Genomic DNA, 15,254 nt, shown 5'->3' on the forward strand with positions numbered 1-15,254 from the left:
TGTGACGATACCATTTTTGCATACTACCGCCAATACTTTGACATAGTGACGGCATAAGAGGTACCATACTCACTTCTGCTTTGTGCTCACTGCTACCACTTTCCCTCATATTCTGACAACTGATTCTAAGCACTGACGACAACTAATAACTGCGAATTCCCTATTTGCAGATCACATAGCAGCCCTGGGCCGTGATGCCTGCCAGGATACGAGACCAATACGCCGGGTCCTGAGCTACTTATCGGTTTCAGATCTTAGTGGAGGGCCCTATTTGCCGGATTTGGTATTTAGGAGAGAGGTTTGTGCACCAGACCCTGTGCCTACCTGCTCCGATTGTTCCTGCTCCTCCTCTGGTATCCATGAGGACAGCTGATAGCCTCCCAATTGAGGCTATCGTATATTACATGGCAAGGTAGGACGTCGATTTCTTCCGAGGGGTCAAGGACTATGCGGCCTTCATTCGAACTCATCTCAGAATTTTATGGTAGGTTTAATTGAATTTCGAAATTAACTTGATTTATGTGTTAATTAGAATTCTTAGAATTTTATGGTAGGTTTAATTGAATTTTGAATCGGAACGATTAAATTAAAATAATTTAATGTCTATTTGCTTAGTTTGATCAATAAATAATTACACCTTTATCCAAGCCAATATAAGGCAAATTGTATACTCAAGACTATTATGTACATTTTCATTTCCTTATCTTTTGACTCAAACATAAGAGAGGAGAGAGTGTAAGAGTTGGGAGAGGAACTTCAACAATTAGAGTGAATTATAGGAAATTTAGAGGGAAAATAAAGAATTACTCAACCTTGGACGGAAGTTTGGCTCCAACACTTGCTAGCTCAAGGCTTAAGGTAGGAAATTCAACTCTTAAGCATGAATTTGAATTACTTAGTGCAAGAATTTAAGAAAATTAGAAGATTAAGCATGGGAATTAAAGTAAGAATGTAGAGTGAAAGATTAATTCATGCATGCATGCATAATTCATGAATTTTGAGTTTAATTTACAATCAATCCATACATGCAAGAGGTCATCTTTGTTAAATGTTGAGAGCTTACCATAGTTTTGCACTTACAATCCCAAATTACTCATGTTTTGAAAGACAATATGTTATATCATTGCATGCATGTTGTATATACAAAATTTCAAGCTTAGTTTTGAAGAATTGATTTGGTTTTGGGCTTTGATTTTGCGAATTAATCTTCATTTCATATTATTATACAAGTTTCTAAATGTTTCCTTAAGTTTTTGGCCCAAAAGAACAAAAATTGCAGCTTTGAAGCTGAATTTGGGAGCTTAGAGGTGAATCTGGAAATTCCAGAATTCAACATCTCCGCTCGAGCGTCCACCTTTGTTTTTGCATCTCCGCTTAAGTGACCAGGAGTTCGCTCGAGCGTGAAATACATGCTCCCAGAAGTTTCATGCTTTTGTAGACAGCTCGAGCGTCAAGAGTTGCACTCGAATAGGGAGATGAGTCTTACGCTGGAGCGTCCGTCGAGCGTGAAAATCACATAACCAGTACTCTTTTCAAAATTTGCAGAGCACTCAAGCGTGGGAAGTTGGACTCGAGCGTCCCCTCACACATTGCATGTCCGCTCAAGCGGGGGAAGTTGCACTTGAGCGGAACCCCTGTTTTCAACGTTCAAGTACATTTTGGCATCCTCATTGCATCCTTGGCATTCCTAATCCAAGATTAAAACATAATAATGAAGGTGAAATGTAGAAACACACTAAGAACGGAACGTAATGAGTTAGATATATTCCAGTGTGTGTTTCAAATGTGTATTTGTTAGGTGTTGATGTAGGTCACGTGCTGTAAACTATTTGATTAGTCTGCCCTGTCTGTCTGCACCGAAAGCCAACTGTGAGTAATAACTTAGTAAAGCTATATTCAACTTTATTTATTTTCTGTATGATGAATTAAGGTTTGTTTTCTGAAATGATATGTTTTGTACAATGAATGATTGTCCAATTTCTGATAATGTATTCGTGGCATCCTTAGCATCATGTGATATCTGTTAGTTGTTACCTAATATCAGAGATTCCATCATGGAACTTATTATGTCTGCAATCTGTTACCCATACCGGAGGCTCCATCATGGGGCTTAGCATGTATATTCTCTGTTACCCGGATCTGGAGGTTCCTTTATGGAACTAGTTACTCATAACCGCCATCTATTCTATATATGTTCTATTAGCGCTGATGGATGTACCATGTATGATTTAGCATGAACTTTAATTTTCTATGTATGATTTGGACAAGATTATGAATATGGATCTGCTTCTGTTTCTGAAATAAATATGAATCTTTTTTCTGGAGTTGATATGGGACATCATTCATGGAAACCCTTTACTTTGTTATTATTCACTAGGCTTCCGCTCACTATTTATATTATATATGTAGGTGACCAGGCACGTGATCAGGGCCAGAGTTGATGGCCTGGGATTTCGTTTTGTCAGCCACCCTTTGCGCCTCCCGAGGAGGTTCCAGACCAAGTCAAGTCGTGTGGCCATGTCTTTTTGAACGTTCAATACTTTGTTTTCTCTTGTTTAATGAACAGTTTATTTTTGGTTATCTGTACATGGGGTGATGTATAATTATTGTATCTATGTGACGTCATATGTATGCTTATAAAGTCTAACATTATTTTTTCCCATCTCTATCTACACAGTTCAATGGACGTTGTATTTTGCATATTTGTTTTCGCAGCCCCTTGATTATACGTTATTTTGTTCAAAGGCCTTTGGTAATCCAAGGATTACTGGCAGGTTACAATGCTAAACCTATAGAGGCGGGTTTGGATTGTGACAGCCGCCCTTGATCGAAGTTCACGCGGGAGGTGCTGCAAATGCCTCTGTGGCTGGAGGGGCTACTCACGCCGCCGAGGCTGATATTAGTGGGGCCCCTCCTGCTGTGCATGCAGCCAGTTGGCCAGCAATTCCGACTATGATCCGTTGCTAGCGGCCGAGCGGGATGGCCTATTAGATTCCAATAAAGCCCCCCAGAGGGGGAACACAGGTATGTCAAGGATCCTAACGCGCCACAAGTATGGACCTTGCTTTATAGTTTGCATTTCACACCCCCCTTTTTGGATATTGATTGTTTCAAACTCACTTGCAAGTGCCTAGGGAGTATGTGGATGGCCTTCTCCAGTTGGTCGCCTCTCTGGTCCAGATGGTGCAGAAGAGAAAGACACTACTTACTCTCCACGGCATCCAAGTATTCTACATTTACTCATGCATTTCATTACTTACCCATACTATTTTGCACCACACTGTACCGATATGTCATACTCGCACTAAATCTGCATCATATAATGTTGATATGCCATACTCTTACTGAATCTGTACTCCTACACCATACTCATACTGTATTTGCATCACACTATGTTGATATGCCATACTCTTACTGAATTTGTATTCTATTCTGATATGCCATACTCTTACTGAATCTATGTTTTGCATAATGCTCATACTAAATCTGTGTTATGCATCATGCTCATACTGAATCTGTATTCTGCATCATATTGATACTGTATATATATTTTGCATCATACTCATACTGAATCTATACTCTACTTCTTGTTTTTAGGTTCCACCAGCAGCACCAACAACACCGGCAGCACCAGTGGTGCCTCCTCCAGTTATAGAGATAAGAGATAAGCAGGCTCCTGTACGAGGTTAGGATGAGAATAGAGGCAAAGGTTCCCGGAGTTGGAGTAGTGTGTCCCAGACCGAGGAGACCTTCTCATCTTCTAAGCCAATTTTGAGTGGAGATGACGTCGGGACTAGCAGCACCGAGAAGACAGCGAGCAGGCACTCTGAGTCTGAGAGCGAGGACGATGTTTCAAGCTCAAGGTTAGGGAGCAGAGAGGATGGTGACAGCCCGAGTCAGGGAACGAAGAGGATGATTTCAGCCCTGGCTTTGAGTCCCACTCTTCTGATGATAGCAGGGCTGACAGTGATAGTGCCCCTAAGTCCCCTCCGCGAAAAAGGATGAAGAGGGCCTCTCGGGCTGTCTGATATAACTGATGTAGATTTTGGCACTCTTTTGCTTATTTTCTTTTGTTTTGGTAGTTTAGCAGTACTTGTATAGCTTTAGATAGGTCTGTTACTTTTGTTTTTCAAACATTTGTACTCTTTTGTAAAAACATATGATCGAGGTAAAACCCTACAGTTTTATAAAAAAGAGTTTTGTTTTACACAGTATCTCTGGATGGCATCACACTTGCATAAAATGGAACTGAATTTGAAACTGAAAACACTTGTATTAAAATGATGTTCATGAATGGATATTGAGCATCAACTGACCAAAATACAAAATACAACTCAATAAAGGAAAAACAAGCTAAAAACAACCTAAACACAGCTATTTACACATGCTGGAAACAAAAGACTCAAAACAAGACCTCAAAGCAAAAAGACTTGAGAAAAATACTGTTGCCTAGCTTCCAGGCCAACACAAACAGGTCGGCCACCCACTTGAAGGGACGGCTGGCCAAGTGTTGAGGCTGGACAGCTGGCACCCACTCACACAATCTTATTCTCTATTAAAGGTCTTCATTCCTTGTTTCTTCGATAAAACTCCATTCTTGCTACTGTGTTCTCTAAAAATTGAGATATTTCTTGCTGAGAGGCTCAAGGATTGGATAACCACTTTGGACGACATAGAAAAGGCAAATTTCAGAGGTTTCGACATAAATGCACTTTTTCCGTTGAGTCGTACTTCACTTTGTTTTCCGTTCTTTCATGCTGCGGTTCGATGTTGGAACCCGGTTACACATATGTTTCACTTCGGAGCACAAGATATGTACCCTATGCTCGAAGAATTTCAAGCATTGATGGAGTCCCAGCGCGATGAGGAGATTATGTCTCAACCCAATTTTGGCTATCCACGGGCTTTAGAACGGATGTGTGGGCTTACTTTACATGAGGCTCGATCTTTGGCCAATGGCGGGGAGTTGGAAATTCCTGGTTTGATTCATCAATTTTTAGGTATTCGAGATTGGGTGACCTTCTCTGGTGAGGTTATTGTCAACATGCCCTCTGTTTATGTTTACTTGCGCACTTCCTTCTTGCCCCCAGTTACAGCAGAGCCAGCATTAGGTTGATTGAAGTGACAAAACGTCTAAAAGAGGGTAAGAGTTGTATTGGTTTGGCACTTGCCAAAACCCTGATGGGCTTAGATTCTTTTCATCGGTGGGAGACCACTCAGTTTGCATGGTGTCTGCCGCTTCTCTAGGTATTGTTTCCCACCCTTTCTTATTTATGATTTCTCGCATCACTCGGTACTCACTCTTTATTTTTCTCTCAAAACCTTTCCTTACTTTTCTCTCAATGTACATCTCTCTATTTTTTAATTTCTCTTCTTTTTCATGCCTTCCTAGGTGTGGTTGATGGACATGCTAAAAGTGGTGGACCCTTACCCTACGTATTCAGCCAAAGCCTACTTTTTTCAACAGCGGCTAGTGGATTTCCCCTTAGAGGGATTGTGGTGCGATTGAATGTGCAGCAGATCTGCGGCTGATGTCACTTGGCGTTGCCCTTGGCTTAATGTGGCTGAGATGGGCTACAGTATGTCTCAATAGTCGGGTATAGAGTTGATCCACCTCATGCATTACATGTTTTATTTCCCATTCTGGTTCAGACCGCAGTTTGGACATGATCAGACTTGTCTGAAGAAAGGGGTGGAATACCCGGCTCCATTTCCAGTTCGTGCATCGCACCTAGCTCGGTACTTCACTGATTGGAGGATGACAAAACTTCTGAGCCCTGCCCCTAGCTTCAGTTACGCCCTTTCTAGCGAGTGCTTGGCTTGGCTCGATGATGAGGCACAGGTTGGGCCAACTTTAGCTGCAAAGACTTCTGCGAGCACGAGTAGGAGACATAGGACCACCTAACTTATCTATGCCCCTAGTTTATTGTTTTGACTTCTTTTTTTTCAAGTTTTATGATGTAAAAGCAACTTTGAGTTAACCAGAGAGTTAGAATGTACTTGTGTTGAAATCAATGGAATTAAAGTTGTGAGCACTGAAAATTTTCCTTTTTGGTCTACAAAATGGTCTAAGTTGAAAAAAGTAAATTTTGAGAAAATTAGTTTTATCAAAACTTTTCAAAAAAATTTTCAGAAACGGTCACTACCTGACACACACGACATTGATCCTTAAAATGTACAATACCAAATCAAAAGATCATAACTGCTCACAACTGCATCAGGGCAGTAAATTTTGAGAAAATTAGTTTTATCAAAACTTTTCAAAACAATTTTTAGAAACGGTCACTACTTGAGACACACGACATCGATCCTTAAAATGTACAACACCAAATCAAAAGATCATAACTGCTCACAACTGCATCAGGGCTACTGCTCTATCTTGTAACTAGCCCTTTTGCCAAATGGAGGTAACACAACCAAGCTAACAGACGATAAAAAAAGATGAACTGATCAAACAAATGGACAGGACAGTTAAGCTGGAAATGGTTATAGCCGCACTTCAGGATGAAGTTGCTTATATATCCCAAAGATGGGAATCAGGCTTGACGTAGTTCAGTTCAGGTTCATTCGAGTATTACCTCCCTCCTTTTGCGCTCTAACTTTTGCCAAAGCTGCCCTTTCGGGTTTTCGACCTTGCGAGCTTAGTTTTCTTTATTTCTAATTTTTCATGCTCTAACTTTTGTCTAAGTCACCCTTTTGGATTTTCAACCTAGCGAGCCTCTCAGGGATAGTATTTCTTCAACTTGTCCATGTTGATCGGTTACGAAAAATCCAAGCCATCTAGATCCATAAGAATAATGCTCATCCAGACCAGACGGATTTGATGATGTAAGGACCAGTCCAATTGGACCCGAACTTGCCACTAGGGTCATGAATGGGAGCTCGGTTGTCTTTCAGCACCATATCCCCTTAATGAAGATTTTTGGATTTGACCTTCTTGTTGATATGCATGGATGTGATATAACGCCTTCAACCTCCTTTCGTCAAATAACATCAGTTCTTCGAACTTGCTCTGCTGCCAATCTACCTCTATTATCTAGCACTTGGCCATAATTCTCAGTGACGGTACTTCAATCTCAATCGACAGAACAACTTCCATTACGTATACTAGAGAATAGGGGGTTGCCCCTGTAGATGTTCGAATTCATGTTCTGTAGCCTCAGAGTGCAAATGGCAGTTTATGTGGCCAGTCCTTGTAAATTTCCACCATCTTCTGTAGGATATTCTTAACATTCTTATTTGTAGTTTCAACAGCTCCGTTAGTCTATGGTATGTAGGTTGATGACTTGTGAAAAGCCACATTGTATTTTTCAAGCAGATCTACGACTTCTTTCTTGAAGTGCGAGCCGTTAGCTGAGATAATCTCATTGGGCACCTCGTACCTGCAGATGATGTTTTTGATAAACTTGGCCACATGTGATGCCTTTAACACAGAGTAAGACTAAACTTCCACCCACTTAGAAAAATAGTCTATTGCCACCAAAATGTACTCATGTCCATTTGAGCCCTTTGGCGAGACTGCCCTAATGACATCAATTTCCCAGACTGAGAAAGGCCATGGCGAAGTCATGTTGTAAAGCTTTGACGGTGGTATGTTCATGCGATTAGCATGGGTTTGACATTTGTGGCATCGCCGAACAAAGTTAATTTAATCCTCTTCCATAGTTGACCAATAATAGCCTTGCCTGAGGATTTTTCGAGCCAGCATGTGTTCTCCACTCTCCCCCCCATGAATGGCCTCCATGAGACGCTTCGACTCCTCTTCTTCAACGCAAAGCTTGTGCATCCCTGGATAACCTCTCTTGTACAGCTTATCCCCGCAAATGATGAATTGGACAACCAGACACCGTATTCCCCGTTTATCTTTAGCATTTGCCTCTGGTAGATACGTATCCTTCTCTAGAAAATTCCAAATGTTGTAATACCAGGGATTTTTTTCTTGAACCTTATCTATCGCGGCAATGGTCTCATAAATAGGCGTATATTTCTGTTCAATGATAATCAGACGCATCTTGACTCCAAACAGGATGTCTACCATTGAAGATAGAGTTGCTAATGCATCAGCGAACCAGTTGTTCTCTCTCAACAAAAGTGTGAACGTTAGTTTTTCAAACCACGAAATTAGAATATCCAGGGTCTGATGATAATTCTTCATGTTCTCTTCTTTGACCTTCTAGTCTCCGTTGGCTTGAGAAACAACCAAGTTCGAATCTCCGATGACATCTAACCTTATTACCCCTAATTCTAGGGCAGCTTCCAATCCAACGATACACGCCTCGTATTTTGCTTCGTTATTGGACACTTTAAACTGGAGTTTGAATGCAATGGGTATATGGGAATCATCAGGTGCTATCAGCAACACACCTATTCCATAACCATATTAATTAGTGGCTCCGTCAAAATACATTGTCCATGTTTCCTCTTCTATCTGTAGAATGTCTTCATCTATGAATAGGTACTCTACGGCTTCATCTCCTTCCACTGGATGGTCTGCCAAAAATTCCACTATCGATCTCCCTTTGATTGATTTGCGCGTGACATACTTGAGGTCAAACTCAAAAAGGAGAAGCAACCAACGAGCTAGCCTAGTCGCAAGTGCCAATTTCTTAAAGAAATATTTGATGGGATCTAATCTCGAAACTAGAATTACAGAGTGAGATAACAAGTAGTGCCTCAACTTCCTAGTAGCCCATACCACAGTTAAACAAGCTTTCTCGAGGGGAGTATAGCAAGTCTCATAATCCAGCATCTTCTTACTTAAATAATAGATGGCCTTCTCCATTTTAGCTTTTGATTCTTGAGGTAGCATGCACTCCATGGTCAAATCTGTTACCGATAGGTACAAGATCAAGAGCTTCCCCAGCTCTGGCGGTGACAATACAGGTGGATTCTGGAGGTACTAATTGACCTATTTGAAGGCGAACTGACATTGATCATCCCATTGAAACTTCTTCCCTTTCTTCAAGAGACCAAACAATGGTTCACAAGTCAAGGTTAATTTTGAGATAAACCATCTTATGAATTACACTTTGCCTAGAAAGCTGCACACCTCATTTTCAGTCCTAGGTGGCGGCATTTCTAGGATGGCCTTGATTTTGGACGGATCTACTTCAATTCTCGTCTGCGTAATTAGAAATCCCAACATTTTCCCTACAGTTATACCAAAGGTGCGTTTCTGTGGGTTCAACCTAAGTTTGTACTCCCTGATCAGTTCAAAAAAAATTTCAGTGGAGTGTAGTGGCCTTCTTACTCCTTAGATTAAACAATCATGTCGCTAATATATACCTCGACTTCTTTATGGATCATGTCGTGCAAGATTATGGTCGCAGCCATCTAATATGTAGCCTCGGCATTTTTCAACCCAAAAGGCATAATTCTGTAGGAGTATATACCCCACGATGTGGTGAATGCAGTCATCTCTCTGTCCTCCGGTGCCATCAAAGTCTGATTATACCAAGAAAACTCATCCATGAATGAAAGCAAGGCATGGCCAACAGTGAAGTCTACCATTTTATCGATGTGCGGTAGTGGAAAGTCATCTTTCGGGCTAGCTTTCTTTAGATCTCGAAAGTCGATGCAGACTCTGATTCTGTCAGCCTTGTGTAGAACCGAAACAATATTAGCTAGCCAAGTCAAGTACTCAGATACTATCAAGAAACCCGCATCAATCTGTTCAGTGACCTCCTCTTTAATCTTTAACGCCTAGTCCGAACGAACTCTGCAGAATTTCTGTTTAACTGGAAGGGCCTTAGGGTCAATAAGGATCCGGTGATGTACAATCTCAGGATCAATTCCAGGCATGTCTTCATAGGACCACGTAAAAACATCTTTGAAATCTTTTAATAAAGTGATTAAATGCTCGTGTTCCTCTGAAGACAACGTGGACCCAATCTAGAGCAAGTGGGAATCCTCTTCAGTACCCACGTTAATTGCAATGAGTTCATCTGTGCAGGGCTTAACACGTGTCTCATTCTCTTGGTCAACCAAATTTTTCAAAGCCCGAGTAATTTCTTCCTTTTTGTTTAAGTCAAAAATTTGAAAATCAAGATTAATGCAACAAACTAAAGGCACAAAGAAGTAAGTGAAATCTACTGCATTCCTATTAGTAAAGTCCGGGTCCTCCGTTACAATCGACTCAAAAGAAAAACTAAAAGAAGACCTCGACCGAAATTTGGCATCTGAATTACCACCCCCGGAAGTACTAGACTCAGACTCCTCAGAAGGACTCGAATCTGATCCCGACTCTACAACCTTGGTGGAATCAGATTCTGACTCATTATCCGGTTCAAAACTGCCAGACTAGGCATAGAGCCTTGGCTGTGTCCATGATGAGACCGGAGTAATCTGCCATTAGTTTATCCCCGATCATAGAGATAGTAACACTATCTCCCCAAGTTAATAGACTCAGCGCCAGCATCGGAGTTAATCAACAGGTCAGCTAGTGTCATCATTATCAGCTCTTCTTCATTGCTATCTAGGTTTGCATTCCTGCCTTGCTCTGTTCCGACACTCAGGTTAATCTGCTCCTTCTCTTATTCATTATCTGACAACCAGTGATCAAAAAAGATCTCAAATCCCGGGTACCTCATCTTGGTTTCCCATTAGATCCCAAGCTCTGGAAATCAACAGAAAGGGAAATCTTCTCCTTAGGGAACAAAGCATCCATTCAAGGTTCCCCGTATTGGCTTGTGGACCAGTTCATATTGTCTCCCGACCCTCTTTTCTTTAACTCTTTCTCTCAACTCATCCCCTTTTCTTTTCTAGTCTTCTGCAGTTGGCTCGTACCTCAGCCCAAAAGTATAGGGGTTATGACTAAATTCTCTAGCAACAGTACCTCCTTGTCTGCCACTTCTTCCCAATCCTGATCCGAGAATGTGTCCCTGTTTGTTCATCATATAGATGGATTGGGCACTCACATAGTTCCTGCCATCTTCTGCCATGATAGATTGTACCAGTCAGGCCTCTGCCAAGGAGAATCTGGAAAGGAACACATCCTCTTTCCCATGCATTATTTCCAACAAGGGCGTGATGGTTCCTGAGGGAGGATAGATAGAAGAATTGCCATAAATAGTGGCAATCCCACCATTGAATGGATATTTCACCAGTTAGTGAACCGTTGATGAAATGGCGATTATCTCATGCAACCAAAGCCTTCCCAAGAGAAGATTGAAGGTTGCTAGCACGTCCATAACTTGGAATTCAACCTCAAGCTCAAGCAAGCCAATCAGTATTTGACTCTTGAAGGTCCCCATGACATCTCGGCTAGTATTGTCATAGGCTTGAACAGCTTGAGTTGTAGGCATGCAGTCAGCTAGCTTCAAACCTATGGCATAGGCGATTCTTGCTAGACACACATTAATTGCCAAGCTGGTGTCCACTAGTACCATCAGGATCCACTTCTTCCGGCTCTCCAGAGTCATATACAGGGGTTGGTTGTGATTAGCACCCTCAGGTGGCAACTCTTTGTCCGTAAATGATAACACCAAACAAACATTCCCTGACATAACCAATGACACCGGTTGGTCAGTGGTGGTGTCGATAGCCAGCTTAGTTATGTTCAATGCCTCTAGCATCGCTTGCCTGTGCTCCTGGGAGGCCATTAGCAGCCCGCAAATCGATATGTCTGTTTGGATCCTTTTAAGTTGCTTTAAGACCAGGTCTTCTTCAAGGTCTTTCTCCTTTGATTTCTTAACCTCTTTCATGTAGGATTCTAGCTGATCTAGAGCCGAGGGTTTGAAATACCAACCACTTCGGGTCATGTGGTTAATCTCATCTGCATGCCATGTATCATCAGGGGTATCAGCTTTCCACCCTTCATTAGTATACGCATGGCTCAGATCACTATCTTTCTACCATTCTCCTATAGCTATTACCATGCCATTATTAGGCTCCACCTAGATTATATTCACATCACTCTCTCCATCGGCATACCACTCATCTTCTGTAGCTGAATCTTTGCCTTCCGATACTATTTGAGTTTCTATGGCATCTTTCCCTTGTCACCAGATTCCCATTTGGGCTTTCCTGAAGTTTGGACATTGTCTGTTGTTAACTCAGCCTCTTCTTTTCTCTTCACTTTTCCCTGCTCTTGGGCTATCTTCCTCTAGATTTCCTCTGTTCTTTCTCGTTGGAATTGCTCTAACTCTCGTTCCTTCTCAGTCATAGGCACGCCTTCAACATTGCTATTGTCACTTACTTCATCTCCTTTCACAATCTCGTTTGCCTGCTCCTCCATATTTGATTCCTCTTTAATCAACCACTCGTTGCTGGATTCAGGCTAGCTTGGATCCCACCACCCAATTTGTACGTTGCCCACATCTTCTTCGAAGAAGAGGTTCTCCAGATCTTCCTCTAATTCTGCCAGGTCTTCTTCTAACTCTACCAGGTCATTAAGGCCTTATTCAGGCTAATCATTCAGATTTTGCCCTAGCTCATCTTCTCAATGGCGTTGATGCTAAACGAATATGGCAATATGATCACATGCTTTGGCTGGTCAACAGCCACAATGTACTGGCTGGGATCATACTCTTTTGTGAGTGAGGCCCTCTTCTCTATAACTTGGGTATCAAACAGCCCCTTCTCTAGTGCATTCATTTTTTCTTTTGTTTTCGCCACGAAGGGCCCTGATTGGATTTTGGGTGTTATATCCATCATGCACATATCTGTGCTTTCTGGAATAATCACCTCAGGCTTAGGTAGATGGGATGGGGTGATATATGGGCTGCCGTTAAAGGTGGGTGGTAGTGTATGGATAAGACTGATGTTTCTGGGTGGTGGGACTTGGTTATGGGCGGGAAGTGGGTTGGTGGTCACTTTCGGTTTGGAGGGTGGGGTGATGATTTTATTGTCGATGAGATCTTGGATCTCATGACGTTGGCGATAGAAATAATCAGTGGGGTGACCATGCTGTTGGTGGAAAGTGCAGTATTGGGTGGGATCATGTCTAAGCGGGATCCGGGTGGAGAGGTCAAAGGTCGAGGGGCTTAAGGTTCCCCTTTTCCATTAACAGTTTAAGTGCGTGGGGCTGGGCTCATGTGAAGGGAGGTAAAGGTTCTTTGGTTTCGTTTTGGAGGGCCTGTGGGTTGTGAGGTTACCAACGAAGGGATTAACTATTTTGGAAGTTGTGGCGATGGTACTAATCTCAGCAGGCCAAAGATAGTGCTATTGCTAGCATTGGTATTCCAGGTAAACAACCTTTTTACTGGCTCACTAGTTCTCTGAATGATGCCTTTCTTAAATGCACTTTCAATTTGAACCCCCAAATCATGTCGAGAAGCAAATGTAGACAGTGGCGCTACTATCATTCTTTGTAACATATCCGGCTCAAGATTCTGAATGACCAACCAAACTTATTCCTTTCCCGAGGGCTTGTTCGCCATTCTAGCTGCCTTCGCTCTCCATCTTTCTACAAAATCAATAAAGGGTTCCTTGGGACTCTGAGTGGTCGCCTTTAACTCGCTGATTGTTATTTATATTTGAGTATTGTATGAGTATTGGTTAACAAACCCCTCGGACAGTTCCTCCAAATTCCGTTTAGTAGCATCTTCCAGTTTGGCGTACCAAATAGCTGCCATGTCCAATAAAGTTCTTCCGAACAATGACAATTTATGGGCCCGAGTTAGGCCCATTGGTCTCAGAACATCTGAGAAAAGATGAACATGTACAATAGGATCCCCACTACCATCAAATCTATTGTTGTGAGGCATCTTCAATTTTTATGCCAATCTGACCGTGGCCTTAATATACCCATCTTCAATATTTCTGATGGAATTGAAGCCTTGAGATTTCTTGAGTGCCTTCTCTAACCTGGCGATTTTTATCAGATCTGGATCAATGTCGTTGATGTCAAAGGGAAAGAATCTCCCGTGAGGCTATGCTAGAGGCCTAAAAGCTTGAGCCTGTGCTGTCATCTCTTGTGGATCCGGGATTTGTAGATTTTCAACTGGTGGTGGTAGATCAAGATTTGGCTGGGCTACCAGGACTAGATGTACAGTAGATGTCGATGCCCCAGATGAGCGTCGCATTTCAATAATGGTTTCATCCTAAATGGCGATTTTGTGATTTAAGGTATCCATGGTTCGTTGAAAAGATGCCATCATAGCAGTAACCTCTTCTGGATTTTGTGTCATGACAGGTCTTGGAGAGTTAGCTATTGACGAGCTGAGTAGGTGAGAATGGACAGGTGACTGCTGAGTGATCTATACTAGTGATGAGGACTGCCTGTTTCTTCTTCTTCGAGTAACCGGTGAGAGAGTGACTAACGCTGACCGTCAACTAGGTCATGGATTTTGCAAAGTCTGCCAGAGTGATTCCACACAACTTGGGGGATATCAAGTATGTCTGAAGCTATGTTTGCAAACTACCTAGCAAAAGAAAAGAAAAACAATAATAAAAAATTAGACAACACTTCAGCCTAATTTACAACTGGCATAATCATAGCTAAAGCATTGTATTTCCCACTGAACTCTGCCCCCAAAACTGATATCAACTTGTACCACTGATATGCCCATTCCTATATGGTTCACTTTGAAGCACATACCAGGTAAAAGAGAGCCAAAACACCCATATGGGGGGAGGGTTATCCTGCCCTAGATTTTGACATGATCTAGGGTCTTATTACTTCAAGCAAGTAGTTTCACAACATCCTGTAAAAAGGTGAGCATCATGTCCTAAATGGAACAGTCATTGTGACTTTACTATATGCAGCTAGGTCAAATGGTCAAAGGGGTATGTCAGCAAGATTACCTAATATACCTCTCATACCTAACACCGAGAAGTGAAAGGAGGATCAAGTGATATAGCGGTAATACAAAACCAAGGGTTGTGTTTTCAACATGGCAGAGCCCACAACCGGCCAGCCTTTTAGCAAGCTTCTTAAGCAAGCCATCCAGGAATAGCAGATGGACAACACAATGACTTAGAGTAATCAATGCAAATATAATGCAAAGAACATATATTTGTACATAAAATGTCACATCATGAAGTTCAAGTCAAGTTCTCTAAATCCCCAGCAGAGTCGCCAGAAACTGTAGCTTGCTTTTCGTGCTTCTCGAAGGGTTTTAGTCTCATCAAATATAATAGCCCTATAGTTCGAACTTTCGTGGTTCGGAATCTTGTTTCACAACTATAATGTGAAATGGATAAAACACAAATGAGTCCAAAGTTGGCAATTTTTAGAAAAATCCATTTTAAACATTAATGGTGCCAGAAATGGACTGCATTGCCAAATTTTAAAGTCGCCACCTAAATATTTT

General features: G+C 41.8%; 1 protein-coding gene across 1 annotated transcript; it reads right to left on the bottom strand.

Annotated features, from left to right (window-relative positions):
* Positions 1 to 7,648: 7,648 nt before the first annotated feature.
* On the bottom strand, positions 7,649 to 8,155 carry LOC145813255 (uncharacterized). The gene has a single exon (XM_082908540.1). It carries the CDS (start codon positions 8,153 to 8,155, stop codon positions 7,649 to 7,651), a length of 507 nt encoding a protein of 168 aa, XP_082764666.1.
* Between the last annotated feature and the right edge of the window lie 7,099 nt (positions 8,156 to 15,254).

The sequence above is a fragment of the Camellia sinensis genome, chromosome 15 (genome assembly GCF_055761805.1).
Source record: "Camellia sinensis isolate YWXY chromosome 15, ASM5576180v1, whole genome shotgun sequence".
Taxonomy (NCBI): Eukaryota; Viridiplantae; Streptophyta; class Magnoliopsida; order Ericales; family Theaceae; genus Camellia; species Camellia sinensis.